This window comes from Macaca thibetana, chromosome 1 (genome assembly GCF_024542745.1).
Source record: "Macaca thibetana thibetana isolate TM-01 chromosome 1, ASM2454274v1, whole genome shotgun sequence".
NCBI classification, from domain to species: Eukaryota; Metazoa; Chordata; class Mammalia; order Primates; family Cercopithecidae; genus Macaca; species Macaca thibetana.
Window position 1 is genome coordinate 28,170,646 of NC_065578.1, and position 23,780 is coordinate 28,194,425.

Genomic DNA, 23,780 nt, shown 5'->3' on the forward strand with positions numbered 1-23,780 from the left:
TGTTATCCAGGCTGGACTTGAACTCCTGGGATCAAGGGATCCTGCGGCTTCAGCCTCCCAAGTAGCTGGGATTACAGGCACATGCCACTGTGCTGGGCTTCAAAAATGGAAAATTTAAACTCTAAAATTTGACATGCCTGGACTAGGATGGTACCACCAGACACCAACAGGTGGAAAGGGATAAATTTTTATTGTCTAAAATACCTTTTATTTATAGGTCCCAATTTTAGCTTAAACACTTCAACTGTTCCTGAATTAATTAGTGCCTTTGACAAAGTAAAGCTCTTCCTGGTAACTAACACTACAGCCTTTTAAAGCCAAGCTTAACACTCCCTTTGTGCTTTGCAGCAAGTAATGTGAAACAAATCTGTCTCAAAAAGCAATCTCCTTTTGAATCCTTTGTCAGAGTAAAAAGGAATATAAAATACATACATGCATGTATACACACTATTATATGTATGCATGTGTGTACATATATGTACATACATCTTTGGTGTGACTTGTGAGTAAGCCTCACAAAACAACCCAAGAGATAAATTTCTCTAATTCTAACAGCAGAAATCCTTCCTCTTCTGCTCTATTAAAAAAGAACATCTTTCAATAATTCATAGGATGCAGGAATTCAGAAGAATCTAAGACAAATGTAAAAACCCCTCCACAGCAGGGATTGACAGAAACACAAAGAGCCCTGCAATACACTTTCAATCTTCCTCCCCTATGCATATGAAAGAATAAAAAGCATGACGTCACTATTCAATATACAACACCCTTCAAGTAAGAAAAGAAACTCCTTTCTTCAATGTTTCTCTGCAATAGGTTGAGTATTCTGAATCCGAAAATCCAAAATCTGAAATGCTCTAAAATCCGAAACTTTCTGAGCAGCAAGATGCTCAGATTGGCTCACCAGAACATTTTGGATTTTCGGTTTAGGAATGCTCAACCATTAAGTACAATACAAACATTCCCAAATCCAAAAAAAAATCTGAAATCCAAAATTCATCTGATCCCAAGCACTGTGTTGTCTTTACCAAAACTATTTTCCTCTGGTCACATTCTATCCTGACAAACCTAGTCAAAAGAATGAGGGGAAGTTACTGTCATTTTCCCTCTAAAAAAGGCAGGCAGCATAATTTTTACCAAGTATGGACAGGTATCTGGATACCACAAACAAAAGCCACACTGAATTATATGGGCTGCTCTAAACTTTAGTCCATTCTTATCCCATTGCCAATGCACTCATCTTCCTCATTGAACAGCTGATGTACTGCTCAGGTTATCAATCAGAATTCTGAAAAGGCAGAACTGGAATGACGTATTTTTAAAACTAAGGTACTCTAAGACTTCAACTTTAGAAATGTTAACCACACTTCTTCAGGCAAGAATTATCATCTGAGTTTGTATCCTTGCTAATATGCTTTCTCTGATCCTATACCAATGGTCCCAAACACCATCAATTCTGCCCTTTGCTGTCATGTTCTACTGAAGAGGATTTATCTCAACCCTTTTCAGAACAGCTTAGGGTTACTTCTGTCTTCCAAACATCTTCACTGAACAGGGAGACAAAGTCCTGTCTGCAATCTGATGCCCATGACTTGCTCTGGAAATAGGCTGAATGGCTAACTGGGCAAGGCATGACTAAGGGGGTGCTCAATACCAGAAACTGCTAGGGAGTGGGTATGAGGAGCAGGGGAAAGCAAGCCTCCATGCGTGTGACCGCGGTCACCCACCAACACTGCTTACCGAGGGGCATGCCTTGGATGGTCTCTCTATAAGAAAATATGCCCCTTTCCACGGTGGATCTCTGCTCACCTTTGTCCTAAAACTGTGCCACATGCTTTTCTTTGTATGTGGACATGACAGTCCTCAGCCAACCATCAGCAGGATGTGAGTTTTGTTTTCACAATGTGGTGAGCCATTCCCACATTCACTCATTTTCCTTGTAAGAACCGAACCTCTCCATGGCTGGTCAGGATTAGGGATGTTGCTGTAGCCAAGGAAAAATTTTCATCTGTTGAAGTTAACCCATGGGGTGGCTTGAACCCTCAATCTAGAGTCAGTAGCACTGTACTTTAAGGGTAAAGCCCTCAAATCTACCCTAAAAGAAATGGCATTCAGTGAACAGGAATCAAACAGCTTTCTTTCAAAGCACTCAGTGATGTCCTATGCTTCAGCCAACTTGGTCTTATGAGGTAAAAAGTCAGGACACACTGATAAGACAGTACTAAAAAATGGCAATTCTTGCTGTCTGCAAAAAGTGCTTGGCAAACTGTAGAAAGACACTTCTGCAACCAACTCTAGTGCTCAGAAGAGGACAACTCAGAGAAAAGCTTGTGAATGAGAACAGTGTAACTGCCCCGATTCCAAAGGTCTGCAACATTCCAGGGAACCAGCGTTCAGGCCCTCACAGAAGAATTAACCAATGTCACATTTACTGCTTAGGATCTGTGATTATGGTTGCAATTTGATTTTCCTGGCAACAGAGGGTTGTTTACAACCCACAACTAAAAGCTGCTACCACATGAAATGGGTTCCTGAGATCCTTTCCTTTCTTGAGACGGGAAGGAGGCTGCTCTGGGCATCCTGGCCTCTCTTTCTTTAGTCTCAGAGGAGGGAGGGCCATCAAGGCCACCTGGAGGAGGTGGATGACTTACCCGTGCTCACTGAGTGGCAGAGCTGGGGTGCGACTTCAGGGCTCACCATTACCCAGTCTGGGACTCTTTTCACGTCGGCAAACTGGCAGTTCCCGCACACCAAGGGCTCTCTGATTAGAGCTAGTGTGGATTCCTGGTCTGCAAACGTTGGCCACAGCTCAGTCTGCACTTGATCTTTCCCCACCTTCAAAGAAGAAAACCTACCTCATGATGTCTCTCTTCCAGATCCCTTGACCATCTAATTTGCTCCCAACACCTTTGTAATCACTTCTGACTATACCTTATTGGTTGGTTACCCACTGGGTCTACTGCCAAATTCTGCAGTTTTCTCATTTGCTGGGCCTTCAGGGCTGTCTCTACCATTTGGATTAATTTATATAATTCTAGGCTAGAGCTATTTTTACTTAGTCAACTTGTCTTTTGTATTGTATCAGGAAAAGTCTGCTGCTAAATCATTTTTTTGTTTAGAAGCCTATAATGACTCGTAAGTATCTTTATGTCACTCTCTAAACCCGGAACACCTTGACTGTACAAGTTGAATTATACCAATCTTCTTCCATATGCTTGAGAATTACCTCTTTCATGAAGCCTCAGAAAACCTGCCTATTCCAATTATTTTAGGACTTTCTTTAGCTTTAGCACTTCTATTCAATTTTATGTTTTTTTGTTTCTGTTTTCTTTGAGAAGGAGTCTCGCTTTGTTGCCCAGGCTGGAGTGCAATGGTGCGATCTCGGCTCACTGCAACCTCCGCCACCCGGGTTCAAGCAGTTCTCCTGCGTCAGCCTCCTGAATAGCTGGGATTACAGGCGCATGCCACCACACCCAGCTAATTCTTATATTTTTAGTAGAGACGGGGTTTCACCATGTTGGTCAGGCTTGTCTCGAACTCCTGACCTCGTGATCCGGCTGTCTCAGCCTTCCAAAGTGCTGGGATTACTGGAGTGAGCCACTGCACCCAGTCATGTTTCTGTAGCTTTTTAAGCCTTGTTTTTGTCTTTGTGCTTACCTTCTCTTTTGATTATGAGCTCTTCACTAAGAACAACAAAGGCTAGTATCTATTGGCTATTTATTTAGCACAGTGCCTGGAACAGTAAATAATTTATCCATAATATTTCATTCATTCATATATCAAACGTGAAGAATGTATTATTATTCTTCCCATTTTACAATGAGAAACTGAGGCTTGGAGAGGCTAAGCAACTTGCTCATTGTCAAGGAGCTCATGAGTGGAGGAGCTAGATTGGAACCCAGACCCATGACTCTAAAAACCCTAGCTCTAAACCACAAGGTTCTACTTCCTTTTTTCTTTTTTTAAACATAGTCTCACCTTGTCGCCCAGGCTGGAGCGCAGTGGTGCGATCTCCGCTCACTGCAACCTCTGACTCTGGGCTCAAGCAATTCTTGTACCTCAGCCTTCAAAGTGGCTGGGACTAGAGGTGTGCACCACCACGCCCGGCTAATTTTTGCATTTTTTTTTTTTTTTTTTTTTAGGAGAGACAGGATTTCACCATGTTGCCCAGGGTGGTCTCGAACTCCTGAGCTCAGGCAATCCACCCGCCTTGGCCTCCCAAAGTGCTAGAATTACAGGCGTGAACCACCATGCCCAGCTTTCTACTGTATTTTAAAGGCAGAAGCTTCTCTCCCAGTCCTGTGTACAATCTTTTTTCATTCAACAAATGCTGATGCTTGACTTAATGATACTCTAACCTCAGATAAGTCAGGCTGTAGTAAAGGTTTTTGATATAATGGGATAAAGTCTCTAGAGAAAATAGAAATTGACCTTGGGGCAGGGTGAAGCACCTCTAAGCTGGGGGTATGTGACAACCAGGTTACTTTCACTCGTCTTTTGGTTCCCATTAGCCAGTGTCAGCCATCTGGTCCTTCCGAAAACATGTGTGGGTTCAGAACATAACAGACTAGAAGAATAGAGGAAAAATAAGATTATTCTGTGCAATCCCCATTCTGGAGGTCCCATATCAACCCCCAGAGTCTGTCTTTGGTTCTAAGGCTCAGCAAAAATTAGACCAGCATAAAGAAGATGAAGACTTGGACCTAGACGTGGTGGATGTGAATGAATATTGGCAATATCATGTGTTTAGGAATGTATTTAATTAGTTTTGCAAGGAATGGTGACTCGAACCAAAAAATATAAGCGTGAATGGTAGGAGGGAAATGGGCCAGAAATCAAAGAATACTAGAAAGTTTACAGACTTTCAACTATACAAAGATTAAAGCAGCAACCAGAAAAGTACTATGCAGATGATAAACATCTAAGATGATGTGATTTAATTTTCATTAACTACAAACTATTATTAACATGCAGCCCACTACGCCTCTTCTTCAAATTTCTTTGTAATAACTACTCCTATTTTTCAAAATTTTACGATGTATAAAGCATTACGCTAAGTGCTTTACACACATTATATCCATTTAATTTTCACAACTCTGAGGTTTACTGTCATCTGACAGATCAAGAAACTAACTTAGAAGAGTTGATAACTTCCAAAGCTACCCCAAAGACCTGGGATTCTTCACATCCAGGTAACCTAAAACCTGCATTCTACCACCACGTTCTAACCGCCTCCTATACACCAATGAAAAGACGTGGTCCATAAAACCAGAGTTGGAGAAACACAAGCTCTTGCACAGAAAATGTTTCATCAAATTATGTGCTGTAGCGTGGAAGACAAATGCCCACAGGAATATAAGCATCTCATGAGAAAGAGTAAGTGGCAAGAAAACACCATTTCTGCATGTGATGTGTGCTAATATCAGTAAGTTGTGAACATTTATTCTCTACAAGTGGAACCAAACCCATATGCTATCAAAATTTTAATACTAGTCTAGGAAAATAGAAAAAGGTAACAAATCATTAAGAAACATATCTTGACAATGAGAACACAAATCTATCACTAGGAAAATTAAACTCATGATCCTTTCTCATAAAGTAAACCAACTGCTGAAAAAAATTCTCTAATGATGAAATAACCAAACTTAAGCCCATGGTATTGAGTCCACATTGCAGATAACAGCCCATCTCTAACAGAAAACATATTCACATAGTGGGTTGAGAAAAATAGAACAATCATTATCCTAAACACCAAACAGTAAAACTAAATCCTCCCAGAATGGGAGGTAGAGAGGAATCTGTATCAAAATTTAGTCTTACTCTGTAACTGCTCTATGAGCCTATTTGCCAACTTTGTTTTAGCTATCCAAAACTTTCAAAAATGAACTAAGTCAGCTAAGGTATCTCACTTTTACACTGCAAATAGTTTGTGGATCAAACTATCATTATCCCCTGCAATCATAACTGAACTTACTTTTTTGATATTTTAAAGTCAACACGGCTTTCCTGAAAGGGAGGGCAGATACAATCATCTGCGTCCATTTCAATTTTCTGATACTTTTCAACACTAAGGGTAAATGAAATCCAAAGGTTTCAAAAGAGGGGAATCAACTATTCCCTGATGACGCACTAAAAGTTCATGGAGACTCAACCACATATTAAAAACGATTTGAAAAAACTCCAGAGATGAAAGTCACATTACCAATTTAGAATAAAACTCTTGGGATTTAATACAGAATTACCGTGTCTGTTATTCCTACTTAATGAAATAAAGGTTTACCCTCTGCAGACAGCACTACCTGATTCCACACAAAAGCTACAAACAAAACCAGTTCATACTTACCTCTTAAACAACACAATGAGCAGGCTGCCAGGTGTTAAAGCTTCATAAAGATGATGCCTCTTGGATCATCTTGGCTGTATGAGGCACCATGTCCCTCATAATCGTCCCTGGTCCCTGGGCTGGAGTCTGTTTCTTCATTTTCATTTTTGGTTTTAAAGATGCCACTCCCTATGCTTTTATTAATTAGTGGATGCTACTGACATTTTAATGAATTTTTCAAATTCTTTTAAAATGGATGAATCAATAGCTTCATTTCAATTACATGAAAACCTTTCCAAGTCAATGCTTCTGGTCTGTGGTTCCTGACTTCCTTGCCTGAGCCTCCTGCTCTGCCCTCTTCTTTCCTGAAGGCTGAATTCAAACCTCCCTCTTTCAGACTTCCTCTTCTCTCTAGGTCTTGGGGGTCTTTGTTCATGAAGGTCCCCTTTCTGGCATAAAAGCCTAAACCCATGGTTGGGGACCTGGGAGAAATAAAGTGCCTTTCAAGTGTTTCTTCAGGCATTATGTGCAGTTCAAAAATCTTTAGCCTGGGAGACTTTCATCTCAACACACACAAAAGTAAAACATTTCCTCAAACTATGGGCATACCAATTCAGAGCACAATCTAATCCCTCACCTTCAGGGTACTCCGAGACCAGATGACCCTAGGAATGACAATAGGGCAGAGAACATTTACTTGTACAAATCCTTCCTCAGCCAACCACGATAAAGCTGATACCACCTTACAGCTTTTCAAAGAGTAGCCTGAGGAGAAGAATCACTAACAGTCTCTAACTAAGGACAACATCATAAAAAATACCATCTGTCTCACTTTTGGCAGTAACTTGTCAGCTTGCTGGAAGCCTCTACAGAGACAAAAGGCTGAACAAGCCAGGAAACCTGAACTACCCTCTCACCCTCAGAGGCAAGTCCCCAAAGGACAGGACTAAAGGAAATAGCATGAGGGAAGCTTTGAATGCCAATGCCCACATATATCTAATATGTGAATTAAAAAAATCCTCTATTTCCAGAGTTGTCAATAACTCATTTTGTAACCTTGGGCCAGTCACCTTATCACCCCATGCCTCAGTTTCCCCATCAGTACAAACTATGGACAACACTCGTTTATAAAGTGCTTTGACATACTCAGTTGAAAAATAAATCATACAAATGCATTAATATTTTTAAACTTTTAAGATTTCAGTGTTAGCTTACGAATTTGTAAGTATCACCCCAACGGTATTCTCTTAGATGCCTGGAGCACCTTTCTTCTGAGGAGCTCAAAGTATAATTTAAGGTTCTGGGTACCTGGAAGCATAAAAAACACTAGAAACCCAAACCACATTTTACTACCCAGTCTATATCCTGTGCCTATCTTTTAAGAAGGGACAAATACTTCACATGGCCCTTAAATTCATACAATACCTCAATGAGAAAGGGAGGAGCAAAACAGTATGTTAAACTGAAGAACAGGGGTTTTAAATGACTTAGTCAAATAATTACAAATGATGTTTATTCACACCACAAACTGAAGGGACCAAGAACCAAGGAGTGGAGGTCTTAAACCAGGGCAATTTATGCTAGTAACATTTGGTCAAAAATCTCAATATGGTATTATCTCTTGGCATTGATTTTTCAAAATGACAGAAAAAAATTAAATCCCCTATGTCTTGGGGGGAAAAGGTAATATACTTTTTTGGGGGTAAATTGACTTCAAAAAGTGACTTTTAATTAAAAAAAAATTTGATCACATTTGTAATAGTTATATTACTAATAAAACAATGATAGCATGCTACTTAATTCATAGTCCAATTTCTCATTATTTATTATTCATTCAAGAAAAACTTCCCGATCATTTTTCACTTGGTAAATTAGCATTTTTTTATTTTTTATTTTTGAGACAGAGTCTCACTGTCACCCAGGCTGGAGTGCAATGGTGTGAGCTCACACTGCAACCTCCGCCTCCCAGGTTCAAGTGATTCTCCTGCCTTAGCCTCCCGAGTAGCTGGGATTGCAGGAGCCTACCACCATGCCCAGCTAATTTTTGTATTTTTAGTAGAGACAGGGTTTCATCATGTTGGTCAGGCTGGTATCGAACTTCTGACCTCAGGAGATCTGCCTGCCTTGGCCTCCTAAAGTGCTGGGATTACAGACGTGAGCCACCACGACCCGCCAGCAAGCACAACAGGGGTGCTCCATGCTGTTGAGGTGACCGCCACATGGGCATGCTCATACACTGCTGGTGTTAAGTATAACTGGTGCAGCTTTTCTGGAAAGTTATTTGGTTAAATGCACTGAGATACTTGAGTATGTTCACTCCTGCTGTGACACATGAATTTTATTTCATAGAATCCATATGTACTAAAGGATAATAAAAATGCAAACGAAGTTTTATGCACATAATACCCATCACAGAGTTACTTATAACAGCAAGAATTAGGAGACCAAAAAAAAAAAAAAAAAGGTAGACAATATAAGAGGAATGGTTGGGTAAATCATAATATGGCCATATAATGGATTTTATGAAGTCATTAATAAGGAAGATTTTAATGTAATAGAAAAAAGTACATGAGATAAATTAAGTAAAAAAAGTGTGACACAAAATTGCACATAAGACCTCACCTATCTTAAAAAGATTCTTAATACTTTTCATTTTATGCTTTCATAATATCTAAATGATCTACAATTAACCTACATTTATTCTCTAGTGAGTCAAAAAGTTTTTTTTTTTGTTTTTTTTTTTGAGATGGAGTCTTGCTCTGTCGCCCAGGCTGGAGTGCAGCAGCGTGATCTCTGTTCACTGCAAACTCTGCCTCCTGGGTTCACGTCATTCTCCTGACTCAACCTCCCGAGTAGCTGGGAATAAAGGCGCCCGCCACCACGTCCAGCTAATTTTTTTGTATTTTTTTTTAGTAGAGATGGGGTTTCACCATGTCAGCCAGGATGGTCCCGATCTCCTGGCCTCGTGATCTGCCTGCCTCGGCCTCCCAACGTGCTGGGATTACAGGTGTGAGCCATTGTGCCCAGCCCAAAAAGGTTTTCGTTTCTAGTTCTTTTTTTTTTTTTGGAGATGGAGTCTCATTCTGTTGCACAGGCTGGAGTGCAATGGTGCAATCTCGGCTCCCAGGTTCTAGCAATTCCCCTGCCTCAGTCTCCTGAGTAGCTGGGATTACAGCATGTGCCACCACACCCAGCTAATTTTTGTATTTTCAGTATAGACAGGGTTTCACCATGCCGGCCAGGTTGGTCTCAAACTCCTGACCTCAAGTGATCTGCCCACCTCAGCTTCCCAAAGTGCTGGGATTACAGGTTTGAGCCACCGCACCTGGTCCAAAAAGTTCTTGAATTTGTTATGCTTGATAGGCTAAACAGATGAGCCTTAAAGACGGTCAGATGATTTCCTCATATATAATCCTAAACATTTTAATTAGAAAAAAATAGTTTAAAAAATTATAACAAAGGGCACTGTTCAGAAGAGTAGGAACTCTTGTCCGGGTGTGGTGGCTCATGCCTGTAATTCCAGCACTTTGGGAGGATGAGGTGGGTGGATCACCTGAGGTCAGGAGTTCGAGAACACCCTGGCCAACGTGGTGAAACCCCATCTCTACTGAAAATACAAAAATTAGCGGGCTGTGGTGGCAGGCGTCTGTAATCCCAGCTACTTGAGAGGTTGAGGCAGGAGAATTGCTTGAACCTGGGAGGCAGAGGTTGCAGTGAGCCGAGATCGTGCTACTGCACTGCACTGCACTGCAGCTTAGGAGACAGATTGAGACTCCATCTCAAAAAAAAAAAAAAAGAAAAAAAGAAAAATAGGAGCTCTTAAACACAGCAGGTGGAAACACAAATAGTTTACCAAGTAATGAAATAGCTAGCAAAAGCATTAAAACGTGTATATGCTTTGACTCCCAAAGTCTACTTGCAGGAATCTGCCCTAAGGTAAAAAGAAATGTATACAAAAATTCATATAAAATATATTCAACAGTATTATACATGCATAAAATAGTACAAACACAAAGATAACCTAAATGCCTTGCAACATGGTTCTAATTATGTCCATTAAATACCATATGTATGAAGGAGTGCTATGTAGCCATTAGAAACCAGGTTGTAGGAGAAGACTTAATGACAAAGGAAAAGGATCAGGCTGCTAGGGTGAAACAGGCAAATTATAAAATAATTTATAGTATGATTCCAAGTTTGAAAAATAAAAAATAAAAAAACGAGTGGGGAGAGGCATAAGAAAAGGGAGAGACTGTGCAGGAGGTAGTTTTTTTTTTTGATGGAGTCTCGCTCCGTCACCAGGCTGGAGTGCAGTGGCCCAAAATCGGCTCATTGCAACCTCTTGGGTTCAAGCAATTCTCCTGCCTCAGCCTTCTCAGTAGCTGGGAGTACAGGCGTGTGCCACCATGCCCAGCTAATTTTTGTATTTTTAAAGAGGGGGTTTCACCATGTTAACCAGGATGGTCTCGATCTCTTGACCTCGTGATCTGCCCGCCTCAGCCTCCCAAAGTGCTGGGATTACAGGCGTGAGCCACTGCAACCGGATGGTGGGTTTTTTAATTAAGAAAAAAAGGAGATAGAGTGTGTGTGTGTGCACATGCCCATACCTGTATGTGAAAAAGAAAAAAAAAACTAAACTAAAAAACCCCACATGCAAAGAGTTTCATCTTCGGACTTTTTTTTTTTGGTCCTTCTCCATATAAAAAAATTATAATAGGACAGGTGCAGTGGCTCACGCCTGTAATCCCAGCACTTTGCGAGGCGGATCACTTGAGGTCAGGAGTTCAAAACCAGCCTGGCCAACATGGTGAAACCCTGTTTCTACTAATACAAACTTTAGCCAGGGGTGGTGGCACGCACCTGTACTCCCAGCTACTTGCGAGGCTGAGGCAGAAGAAACACTTGTACCTGGGAGGTGAGGTGCGACTGCACCACTGCACTCCAGCCTGAGCGACAGAGAGAGGGGGAAAGAGAGAGAGAGACTCCGTCTCAAAAAAAAAAAAAAAAAAAAAAAAAGTCCAGTCATAAATAAATATGCGCTATTTTGAAAATTAAGAGTGGGTCTTTAAGTATATATAAACAGAGTTGTTCAAACAAGCTTTTAAACAAAACTTGTTTAATCTCTTCTTAGATAATCCTAAAATTAATCCAGAACCAAATGTCTTCCTTTTCTTAACACAGACTCTAATGCTTTGTACATGCTGGTGCAAATGGGATGCTACTTCCGAGGCTGGCAAAAGGGCTTAAAAACAAAAAGGTGGTAGGGTTCCTAAAGAGAAAGTGTTTGTTTTTTCTTTTGTCATTTTCTGTCACTCACTAGTTACAGCATTATCATAAAAATGATAAAGCACTTCTCTGCCACTTGGTGGTGGGTGAAGATAATCCCTCTCATGATTAAGAATACAGTAACGATGAATGACAGGGCCTTGGGAGAAGTCTTGAAAGACTTAAAAACTAAAAACTTAAAAAAAAAAAGAAAAACAAAATACTGCAACAGCTCATCTAACCAGAAACCAGCAACCTGGAACATTAACTATATACTTCCTAATCTGTCAAGAATTCAAGAATTCAGGAGTCAAAAGAGAAAAATCCCTGTGTAGGTGCTGGGGTTGGCAGAGATTCCTCTTAGTATCTAAGGCTTAATAATGCCCTCCAGTGATCAGTGACACACAGAACAACGACCTGCCTCACTCGAAGAGTCTTGAACTCCACATTAAAAAAATTACGGTGCATTAAACAAGGATAAAAACAAAAATTTTCTGGTAATAATTAGATAGCTTGACTAAACAGACCACAACATCCCCTGAAAATTTAGGCTATTCATGATTTCACTGTTACATGAAACACAGGTTCTGAAGTTTAAATCCAAGTTTCCCTTGAAAGTTTTAATTCATGACTTTAACTAAAAAATAAAACTATAAATTTCAATGATCTGGGGGTTTATCCTTCCAGCTACCAGACAGGCAAAATAATCTTAGCATGTGGTAAGTTTTATTCATTAACTAAAATTTGGAAAAGCTAAGATATAAAGATCTGACTAAAACCACAAGATTTTGTGGCAAAAGGGCAACTAGTGTACTCAAAATTCTTGCACACTTTACATGAAGTGGCTTATTATAAAAAATAAAATCTATATACAATCAAAGCCAGCAAAAGTTACCACAGAACTGAAAAGGTATAAAGAGGTGCTGCTAATATTGTTGCTTCCCTGACATGGATCTAGGATTCTTCCTGCCCCTCCCTTCCCTACAGTGACTCTTTTTTTTTTTTTTTTTTTTTTTTGGAGACAAAGTCTCGCTCTTGTTGCCCAGGCTGGGGTGCAATGGCACGATCTCGGCTCACTGCAACCTGTGCCTCCCAGGTTCAAGCGATTCTCCTGCCTCAGCCTCCTGAGTAGCTGGGATTACAGGCATACGCCACCACGCCTGGCTAATTTTGTATTTTTAGTAGAGACAGGGGTTTCTCCATGTTGGTCAGGCTGGTCTTGAACTTCTGACCTTGGGTGATCCGCCTGCCTTAGCCTCCCAAAGTGCTGTGATTACAGGCGTGAGCCACCGTGCCTGGCCCTTGCAGTGATTCGATGAAGTTTATGGGGCGGGTAGAAATGTAGGAGACCTTAATGGGAACTGAAATGGTCTATACGATCCTGGGAGATCTTCGTTGTATTTGTGGTCCCAAACCATCTTTCAAAAAGTTCTCTAAAACAGTGGCAATCTACATTACGGTTGCCTGGTATAATAAAATGGCAGGCAATGAACTGTTGCTTACATACCTCTTCTCCAAATCCTATCAGGGTCCATAGAATCCTTTCCTGGACACTAAATCTCCTTTGAAGAACTCATTTGTTTCCTTATTTGGTCATCTTCCTATTATATAAGCTTCTTCTTTTTTTTTTTTTTTTTGAGACAGAGTCTTGCTCTGTTGCCCAGGTTGGAGTGCACTGATGCAATCTCGGCTCACTGCAACCTCCACCTCCCAGGTTCAAGCAATTCTCCTGCCTTAGCCTCTAGAGGAGCTGGGATTATAGGTGCCCACCACCACGCCCGGCTAATCTTTGTATTTTTAGTAGAGATGGGGTTTCACCATGCTGGCCAGGCTGGTCTCAAACCCCTGACTTCAAGTGATCCACCTACTTTGGCCTCCCAGAGTGATGGGATTACAAGTGTGAGCCACTGTGATCGGTCTATACAAGCATTTTATGCCTTAATTCTAAATTTAACCTACAACCCTTCAGCCTAACATATCTACTGATACATCTCACTTCTACAAATCTGAACTCCAGCAATTCTTCAAAGACCTATCTAAAACATCCAAAATCTGTTTCTGAGTTGCAATTATTAATCACAATCTAGATATGTTCAAACATGCTTATCAGTAGGGAGATCCACTGCCCTTCTGTTTGGGAACTATAAGTTTACATATATAGCTAAGTTATGCTTTTTCCTTTGTACTCACTCCTTCCTTTCAGACTCCCCAGCATTTTTGCCTTACAGGTAATTTTTGCTTGATATACATCTTTACCATTGGTCTTCTTCCCAGAAGTCGTTTTCCTCTGTAATGATTCCTCAATGATGCCAGGAGGTCATATTGTGTGCTGTCTGGTGACCGTCATACTTCTCTTTGAAACTCTAAAATGACTTCATTTCAACCTTGACTTTCAATGACATTTCATGCATATCATGGTTTGGCAGCATAACTGTAAGAATGAACAGTTCCTTAAAAAACCACCCAGGTATTTAGGGTCCTCAAAGGCTCTTTCCTCTTATCGCTCCATCTTCCTTCTGGGTTGCTCACTTCTTCCTTCTCCAGAGCCTTTGAATTCCTACTTACTGATTTTGAATTTTTACTGTAAAATCTTAATAGTCGTTGTTTCTGGTTTATGTTGTTAAATTTCTAGATCCTTCATAAGGCTCAATCCATGTTAGATTGTTTACTATTTCTCATACTTGCTTCTTTGTTGAAGGCCATGTCTTCAACACCAATTATGACATTAAAAAATATTTTTTCCCTATTCATCAAAAAGCAAAAAAAGTCATCATTGTACTTTTATTAGAGGTGGGGGTCTTGCTGTTACCCAGACTGGAGTGCAGTGTCACAATCTTGGCTTGCTGTAGCCTTGAAATCCTAGGCTGAAGTGATCCTCCTGCCTCATCCTCTGAAGCAGCTAGGACTATAGGCGAGTGCCACCACGCGTGGCTAATTAAAAAAATTTTTTTTGTAGAGATGGGGTCAGGCTGGTCTCAAACTCCTGGCCTGAAGTAATCCTCACACTTCAGCTGGGATTACAGGCACAAGTCACCATGTCTGAGTCCCAACTACGACATACGCTATTCCCAGACACCTAAATTCTTCACTTCAAGCTCTACTTAATCTATTCTTCAAAGCCCATTTCAACACATCTTTTCAAGCAAATCGTTCCAAGTTTTACTAGTTAGAGTTTAAAGCGAAAGCAAACATTTCTTAATTCAACGTGCACATGTCATAATGCTTAATTTATTCAAGAGCAGAACTGTTTTCTGCCTCCTCCCCCAATTCATTTAGCACAGTGGTGGACATTTTGTCGATGGGTTATCAATACATTTGGTTGATGAATCAGTTTCCCATTAACAGTCTTGTCATTTCCCGCACACTATCACCTGAGTGACCTTAGAAAACAGACCTCACCAAACATGCTTTATGTTATCAAACACCAACAAGCAAAGATGTTTCCTCATCCCTCTGATTATAGCTGCCACTTACTGCCTAAGCCAAATGCTTTATATTTATTATCTCTAATCTTCCTTTTCCACATGAATGAGAAACCAGGTTCAGAGAAGTAACTTGCCCATACGTAGTAAGTGGTGGAACCACGATTTGACTTAGAACTGGCTGGCTTCAAAGCCCACACTTTGCTCACAAAAGTTAGTTATTCTGTCAATTTAGTTGGGCTCTGTAAACAACTGGAGTTTTAACTTTCACATATATGAAATGTATACAATAACATCCAGCCCCACTTCAATATATCCTTAAAAACTGAACGTTTTACTGTACAAAAGGAGTAATTTTCTAAGCCTTTGTAAAAGAAATCAGTACTTTACTAAAGACGTCCTCAGAAAACGATTCTTCCTAACGATTAATTTGAAATGACTTTCTAAACCCAGACAATCATTTGAGAATATGGTAGCTACCAACTTGTCTCAAACGTGAAACATACTTAGGCAACTTTCAAAATGTTTCAGGTGTCAGTTGCTAGTATAACCCTCGGGAGTAAACGGTAGCTATATTAGACCTGTTGCAAAGTAGAGGTATTTTTTTAAGTCGGGAGTTCTCTGACACCCAAGGTTTAGTGCCCTAAAATGTTACCCCAGTCCTTTTTATATCCATGCCTTCCAAGCCCTATCTAACATTTCCTGGTTCCCAGTTTTCCCCGTTGAGTATTTTCTCCAGACCTTATTCCTCAACAGTTTTCCCTGAAACTTGTAGCTCATACTGGCCCTAATTTTGCCGAAGGAGATTAGGAATACAAATAATAGATCATACTCTGGGGGAGGCAGTAAGTTAACAATTTCGTCTCCGTCTGCGTTAACGAGACGCAGATACTAGCCAGGGTGGCCACTATTCTCCTAACAAATTCTAAAACGGCAAAACAATTTTTCGGTAAGTTGGAGAACGGAAACCACAGCGTGGAAACTCTGCACGGAGTCTTAAAGATAAGGAGTTAAGACTTTAATTTACTCTTGCAGAGGGAACGGTGAAGGCTTTCAGCACGGCAAGACGATACTTTCGAAACTGTCACTAGACTACTCAAACTGGAGTCTCCCGCCCAAAAGAGCGTGGCACATGGCTAAAAAGGGCCTCCCTCCAACGCTCCAGTCCCCGGGAAAGACGCGCTGTGACCGTCTGATCCACAGACAGGGGAAGAGGTGAAAGGGAGCAGGAAATCCTGTTTATTTCCAGTAATCCTCAGAGCGGGAAAGGTTGGTCTCTACCCAGGGACGAACCAGGCCCCAGTCCCGGGCCTAGGAAGGGAAAACCCAGGTCTCCCGGGCGCCCTGGAGCTGTGCCCTCCTGCCCGGAGCACCAGCCCCACTCGGGCTTTCCTTCTCCCTGTCCCACTGAGGGCCTCACCACAGCTCCCATTATGCCGCTACCACCCCCACCCGCGCAGGCGCAGTGGGAACCGGGGCCTACCCGCGCCCCCGAGGCGCCGCCACTATGGCGGAGCCTGGTCAGGCCAGTAGCCGCTTCGCGCGGACCAGGCGTCCCTCTCCCGTCCCCACGGCCTCCTCACCACCGCTGGGGTCTCTGGGGTCTGTCCCCGCCCGGCCGGACCCTCTTTCGCCCTCCTCACCCGTTCTTCAGATCCACCTCCAGAATCTTCCCGTAGCCCTTAAAGAAGCGCTCCACATCGCGCTCCCGGGCCTGGTAGCTCAGGCGGCCGATGTACACCCGCGGCATCCCGGCAACGGCAGTGGTGGCTGGCCCCGGCCCCAGCCCCCCTCAGGCGGCGGCGGGCAAAGCGAGAACGCGGCGGCAGCGGCGGCGGCGGCGGCAACGGACGGGCGGCGGGACGGACGCAGCCGAACCCCGGCGACGTACGCGAGCACGCAGCTCACGAGCGCGCGCTTCCACTTCCCCCGCCCTTCCCCTAGGCGGAGGGTAACCGGAGAGAGCGCGCTTTCGCTTCCCGCCCGGCCAGCACTGGGGGAGGAGCTTGCCCGGGGGCGCGCCGACGTGAGGCGGGGCAAGGTGATCGACAGGCGGCGCTGCGGCACGTCCTCCTGCGAGCTCGCCAAAGGGGTTCCTGCACCGCCTTCCGCAGCCAGCTGGCTTTGCCCCTCCCCCGGAAGTGCCCGTACCTCCCAGAGCCCAGCGAGCGAGCGTTCCTGCTTTTGTCCTTTGAACCGGGTGCGGTTTGGATTTTGGAGCCGGAGCTTTGGAACCAAACCTGGCTTCCAAACGGTTGTGTACCCGTGACCTTGGGCTCGTTACGCACGATGTCTCGGACTCTCCTTTATCTTTTCTGTAAAAGGGGGAGAGTAGTTCCTACTTCCAGAGATGTCTTGAGAATTATGAGAGAATACGTATATAAAGCACTTAGTAGTTTTGTCATGTCAAATGCCCAAAAAATGAGACCAGTATTATTTTTAAGAGAGGGCACTGCTTAAATAGAAGCAGTGTGAGAAGCGGAGAAGGCTGGAGCTTTGGAGCTAGACTAGGCATGACACCGAGCAAATTACTTGACCACAATCCAACCTATTTTTTTTTTTTTTCCCCGAGAGGAGTTTCACTCTGTTGCCCAGGCCGAAGTGCAGTGGCGCGATCTCAGCTCACTGCAACCTCTGCCTCCCAGGTTCAAGCGATTCTCTTGCCTCAGCCTCCCAAGTAGCTGGGACTACAGGCGCCCGCCACCATGCCCAGCAAATTTTTGTATTTTTAGTAGAGACGATGTTTCACCATATTGGCCAGGCTGGTCTCGAACTCCTGACCTCAGGTGATCCGCCCGCTTTGGCCTCCCAAAGTGCTGGGATTATAGGTGTGAGCCACTGCACCTGGCCTATCCAATTTTCTAACCTGTAAAATTAGGATAATTTATACCCATCTCAAGGATTACATAGGCCACTAAATGGGGTAGTATATGTGAAAGTACTTGGAACAGTGTCTGAAACATGGTAAGAGCTCAATAAATATTGGTTCCCTTCTCACTAACTCCATGTACCTAGAACCACAAAGGGTTTTGTTTCTTTGCTTGTTTTTGCTTTTTGAATATTTTGAAAGGATAACTCAAGGTTCAAATGATATACAGTGAAAAGTGTTTGCTGTCTACCAGCCACTTAGTTTCTCTTCCCAGAAGCAAACAGTTTCTGAAATGTCCTTTAGGAGGTTAATTTACCCTTATAAACCAAATAGTAGGATACTATACATATGGTTCTGCACAAAGCATATTTTGAAAATTATTCCATAAGAGTATAAAAGGACTAGTTTTATGGCTCATACCATTTCATACACAGTAATTTATTTAGCCAGTGCCCCAGTGAAGGACATTGGAATAAGTTCCAACCTTTTGTTATTACACTGCTGCAGTAACTTTGCATTTCTCTCTCTCTCTCTCTCTCTCTCTCTCTCTCTCTCTCTCTCTATATATATATATATATAGCATCTATTCCTAGAAGTAGGATATTTGGGTCAGAGTTTTAATAGTTATTGCTCAATTCCCCTTAAGTGGCTGTTTCCTCATATCCTCATCAACACCATGTTATCAAACTTTTTGATCTTTGCCAATCTGAGAGGTGAAAAATGTTATCTCCAAGTGGTTTAATTTGCAAATACCATATTTTGCAGAGATATGAATCTCTCTTCATATGTTTGATATATATTTTCCTATTTGTGTCTGTGTATATCCTTTCCTCATTTGTCTTACTCATAGGTGCTCACTATATATTAGGAAAATCAGCTCTTTGTCAAATGAGTTGCAAATATGTTTTCCATTTCTTGACTTTTGACTTTGCCAAGAGTGTTTTTTAGCCATGCAAAAACATTAGATATTTATGGGATCAATTTATCCATCCTTTGTTTTTCTTTGATTCTGGATTTTATTTTTAAATTTGTATTTATTCTACTTTTTTTTTTCCCGAGACTGAGTCTCGCACTGTCACCCAGGCTGCAGTGCAGTGGCGCCATCTCGGCTCACTGCAACCTCTGCCTTCTGGGTTTAAGCATTCTCCTTCCTCAGCCTCCAGAGTAGCTGGGATTACAGGCACCTGCTACCACGCCCGGCTAATTTTTTTGTATTTTTAGTAGAGAAGGGGTTTTACTATGTTGGCCAGGCTGGTCTTGATCTCCTGACCTCGTGATCTGCCTGCCTCCGCCTCCCAGAGTGCTGGGACTGCAGGTGTGAGCCACTGCACCTGGCTTTTTTTTTTTTTTTTTTTTTTGAGATGGAGTCTCGCTCTGTTGCCCAGTCTGGTGTGTAGTGGTGCAATCTTGGCTCACTGCAGTCTCTGCCTCTGGGTTCAAGCAATTCTCCTGCATCAGCCTCCCAAGTTGCTGGGATTACAGGTATGTGCCACCACGCCTGGCTAATTTTTTTTGTATCTTTAGTAGAGACTGGGTTTCACCATATTGGCCAGGCTGGTTTCAAACTCCTGACCTCAGGTGAGGTGGCGTGAGCCATCACTCCCGGCAAGAAATCTATTTTGAAAGTAATAATTAGTGGCTGGGTGCGGTGGCTCACGCCTGTAATCCCAGCACTTTGGGAGGTCGAGGCAGGAGGATCACCTGAGGTCACGAGTTCAAGACCAGCCTGGTCAACATGGGGAAATCCCATCTCTACTAAAAATACAAAAAATTAGCCAGGTGTGATTGTGTGGGCCTGTAGTTCAGCTACTCAAGAGGCTGAGGCCAGAGAATTGCTTGAACCCAGGCGGCAGAGGTTGCAGTCAGCTGAGATCATGCCATCACACTCTAGCCTGGGTGACAAGAGCAAAACTCCATCTCAAAAACAGGCCACAGTGCCCGGCCTATTCTACTTTTCTAGAGATGGAATCTCGTTTTCCTGCCTGATCTTAAACTACTGGGCTCAGGCCGGGCACAGTGGCTCACACCTATAATCCCAGCACTTTGGGAGGCCGAGGTGGGTGGATCACCTGAGGTCAGGAGTTCGAGACCAGCCTGGTCAACAGAGTGAAACCCCGTCTCTATTAAAAATACAAAAAATTAGCTGGACATGGTGGCAGGCGCCTGTAATCCCAGCTACTTGGGAGGCTGAGGCAGGAGAATAGCTTGAACCCAGGAGGCGGAGGCTGCAGTGAGCCAAGATCATGCCATTGCACTCCAGCCTGGGCAACAAGAGTGAAACTTTGTCTCAAAAAAGAAACAAACAAGCAACTGGGCTCAAGCAATCCTCCCTTCTCGACCTCCCAGTGTTGAGATTACAGGTGTGAGCCACTGCACCCGACCTCCTATATATTATTTTTTAAATTTAATTTAATTTTATTTTTTGAGACAGAGTTTTGCTCTGTCACCCAGGCTGGAATGCAGTGGCATGATCTTGGCTCACTGCAACCTATGCCTCCTGGGTTCACGCGGTTCTCCTGCCTCAGCCTCCTGAGTAGCTGGGACTACAGACCTGTGCCACCACGCCAAGCTAATTTTTATATGTATATTTTTGAGACAGAGTTTAACTCTTGTTGCCCAGACTGGAGTGCAATGGCACGATCCCCGCTCACTGCAACCTTCACCTCCTGGGTTCAAGTGATTCTCCTGCCTCAGCCTCCCGAGTAGCTGGGATTACAGGCATGTGCCACCACGCCCAGCTAATTTTGTATTTTTAGTAGAGACAGGGTTTCTCCATGTTGGTCAGGCTGGTCTTGAACTTCCAACCCCCCGGGTGAGTCACCCGCCTGGGCCTCCCAAAGTGCTGGAATTACAGGTGTGAGTAAGCTACCACGTGCGGCCATAATCTTTAATTCATTTGGAATTCAGTAAGGTGTGAGGAACATAACATTCTTAAGAGCTAGCAATCTGGCCTGGGCAACATGGTGAAAACCTGTCTCTACAGAAAAAATAACAAAAAAATTAGCCAGGCATGATGGTGCATGCCTGTAGTCCCAGCTACTTGGGAGGCTGAGGTGGGAGGATCTCCTGAGCCCAGGCAGGTTGAGGCTGCAGTGATCTGTGATCATGCCACTGTCCTCAAGCCTGGGTGTCAGAGTGAGACCCTATCAAATGCACACACACACACAAACAACAAAAAACCACCAAAACAAAAATCCTAGCACTAAGCTTGGTTGTTATGTCAACCTATTGTACAGATGGGAAAGAGAGCCTTCCAGAGGGGAAATGCTTGTCCCTAAAACCTGCTCCTCCTTTCCCAATGCAAGTGGCACCACCATCAGCAAGGTGCCAAAGTTCAACCTTCAACCACCGCATTCAGTCTGTCCTTCTGATTATTCCTTCTAAATATTCACAAATTCATCCCTTCTTTCCATTCCCACTTCTTAAACTAGTTCAGGCCTCATCAGACTGTTCACAGTCAGGGCTTTTATATGTGCTACTCCCTCTGCCTGGAATATGGCTGGCTACTTATTCAGGCCTCAGGCCTTCCTTGTCCACCTTATCTCAAATGCTATCTGTCATATTTCACAACACTTACTACACAGTCTGTAATTACCTTGTTTATTTATTTACTGGTGCATGGTCTTTCTCCACCACTGGAATGTAAGCTCGTTGGTCTCAGGGGCCGTTTTTTGTTTTCTGCTCTATCCCTAGCACCTAACAACAGTGCCTTTCACATAAAGAGTGTTTAAAATACTTATTGAATGAATACATAAATAATCTCTTACCTGGACTACTTCAGTGGCCTCCTGATTCTGCCTTTTTCTCATGCCTCCCATGAGACACAGACTCAGGGAAATTTGAACTCTCCTCCAGTTGACATGTCAAGAACAAAATCAAGGAGTCTTGAGGAGAGTGTGACCTCCAAGGCCACCTGTGGAGCCAAAAGAATTGGAACTGTCTGCTGTAGTGACCAGATATGGTCAGCGGACCTGGCTTCTAGTGCCAGCTCTGCTGCCTGCTGTGTGATCTGGAACAACTCACTTCACGTCTCTCGAGGCTGCTGCTTCCGTAAAGTGGTGACATTAATATCTCAATGACACAGGAAAGTTGTAAGAATCTCTTTTTTCTCTTTCAGAAGGTGCCAATGTCTCCTTTCCACTTACCTTTCAGCTAGCCCTGCTGTCTTACCAGGAATGTTCCTGCCTTCAGATGCAAGCAGATGTTGTACCAGGACTGGACCTTCTATTCTCCACCATTTCCAGCTGCTCTGGCTTGGCCTAGTGCTCTACTCAGGGCATGGGGCCTGACAATAAGTGTGGGGCTGGTGGGTGTTCTGATGCACAACTACAGCCTGGCACACACAGGTTAACGCAAGAGCTTTTTTCTTTTCTTTTTTGAGACCGAGTCTTGCTCTGTTGCCCAGGCTAGAGTACAGTGGTAAGATCCTGGCTTACTGCAACCTCTGCCTCCGGGTTCAAGCGATTCTTGTGCCTCAGCCTCCTGAGTAGCTGGGACTACAAGCATGAGCTACCACGCCTGGCTAATTTTTTGTTGTATTTTTAGTAGAGACTGGGTTTCACTATGTTGGCCAGGCTGGTCTCAAACTCCTGACCTCAGGTTATCTGTGCACCTCGGCCTCCCAAAGTTTATTTGGGAGGAATAAAGTTCTCCCAAATAACTTTATTCTTCTGGGCCTCAGTCTTCCCCTGAGGAAAATGGGCGTAATTATCTCATCTCCCAAGACAGAACACACTTATCAACTTTTTTTTTTTTTTTTTTTGAGACAGAGTCGCCCAGGCTGGAGTGCAGTGGTGCGATCTCGGCTCACTGCAACTTCTGCCTCTTGGGTTCAAGCAATTCTCCTGCTTCAGCCTCCCAAGTAGCTGGGACTAAAGACGCACACCACCACGCCTGGCTGAGTTTTGTATTTTTAGTTGAGATGGGGTTTCGCCATGTTGGCCAGGTTAGCCTTGAACTCCTGGAGAGACCAGATCTTGAGGGGCCTCAAGGATCATGGGAAGGATTTGGAGTTTACTTTTTTTTTTTTTTGAAACGGAGTCTCACTCTGTTGCCCAGGCTGGAATGCAGTGGTACAATTTTGGCTCACTGAAACCTCCACCTCCTGGGTTCAAGCAATTCTCCTACCTCACCATCTCAAGGAGCTGGGATTACAGGTGCCTGCCACCATGCCCGGCTAAGTTTTGTATTTTTAGTAGAGACGGAGTTTAACTATTTCAGCCAGGCTGGTCTCAAACTCCTGACTTCAAATGATCCACTTGCCTTGGCCTCCCAAAATGTTGGGATTACAGGCGTGAACCACTACACCCGGCCTCCATTTACCAATATATACATTTTTTCTTTTTTTTTTTTTTGAGACGGAGTTTTGTTCATTGCTGGAGTGCAATGGTGTGATCTTGGCTCACCGCAACCTCCACCTCCCAGGTTCAAGAGATTCTCCTGCCTCAGCCTCCCGAGTACCTGGGATTACAGGCATGCGCCACCACACCCAGCTAATTTTGTATTTTTAGTAGAGACAGTATTTCTCCATGTTGCTCAGGCTGGTCTCGAACTCCTGACCTGAGGCTATCTGCCCGCCTTGGCCTCCTAAAGTGTTAGGATTAAAGGCATGAACCACTGCGCCCGGCTTCCATTTACCAATATTATGGCAGCAACTATAGGTAGTCACCGGGTGGATGGTCCCAGAAGTCATGAAGCCACAGGGCTTCAGATAATGCTCAAGCTTTGTTTTAGCAGGTAATGCCTATTTGTCTTTTTTTTTTTTTTTTTTGAGACACAGTTTCATTCTTGTTACCCAGGCTGGAGTGCAATGGTGCCATCTCCGCTCACTGTGACCTCCGCCTCCCAGGTTCAAGTGATTCTCCTGCCTCAGCCTCCCAAGTGGCTGGGATTACAGGCATGA

At 43.3% G+C, this 23,780-nt stretch overlaps 1 protein-coding gene across 1 annotated transcript in view; it reads right to left on the reverse strand.

Moving 5' to 3' along the window:
* Nucleotides 1–17,392, reverse strand: part of SRSF4 (serine and arginine rich splicing factor 4) — a 33,588-nt gene extending 16,196 nt beyond the window's left edge. The window contains exon 1 of the mRNA XM_050795422.1: nt 16,653–17,392. Coding sequence (XP_050651379.1) covers nt 16,653–16,759 — 107 coding nt within the window. The 5' untranslated portion in view covers nt 16,760–17,392. The remainder of the gene's footprint in view (nt 1–16,652) is intronic.
* Nucleotides 17,393–23,780: the final 6,388 nt, after the last annotated feature.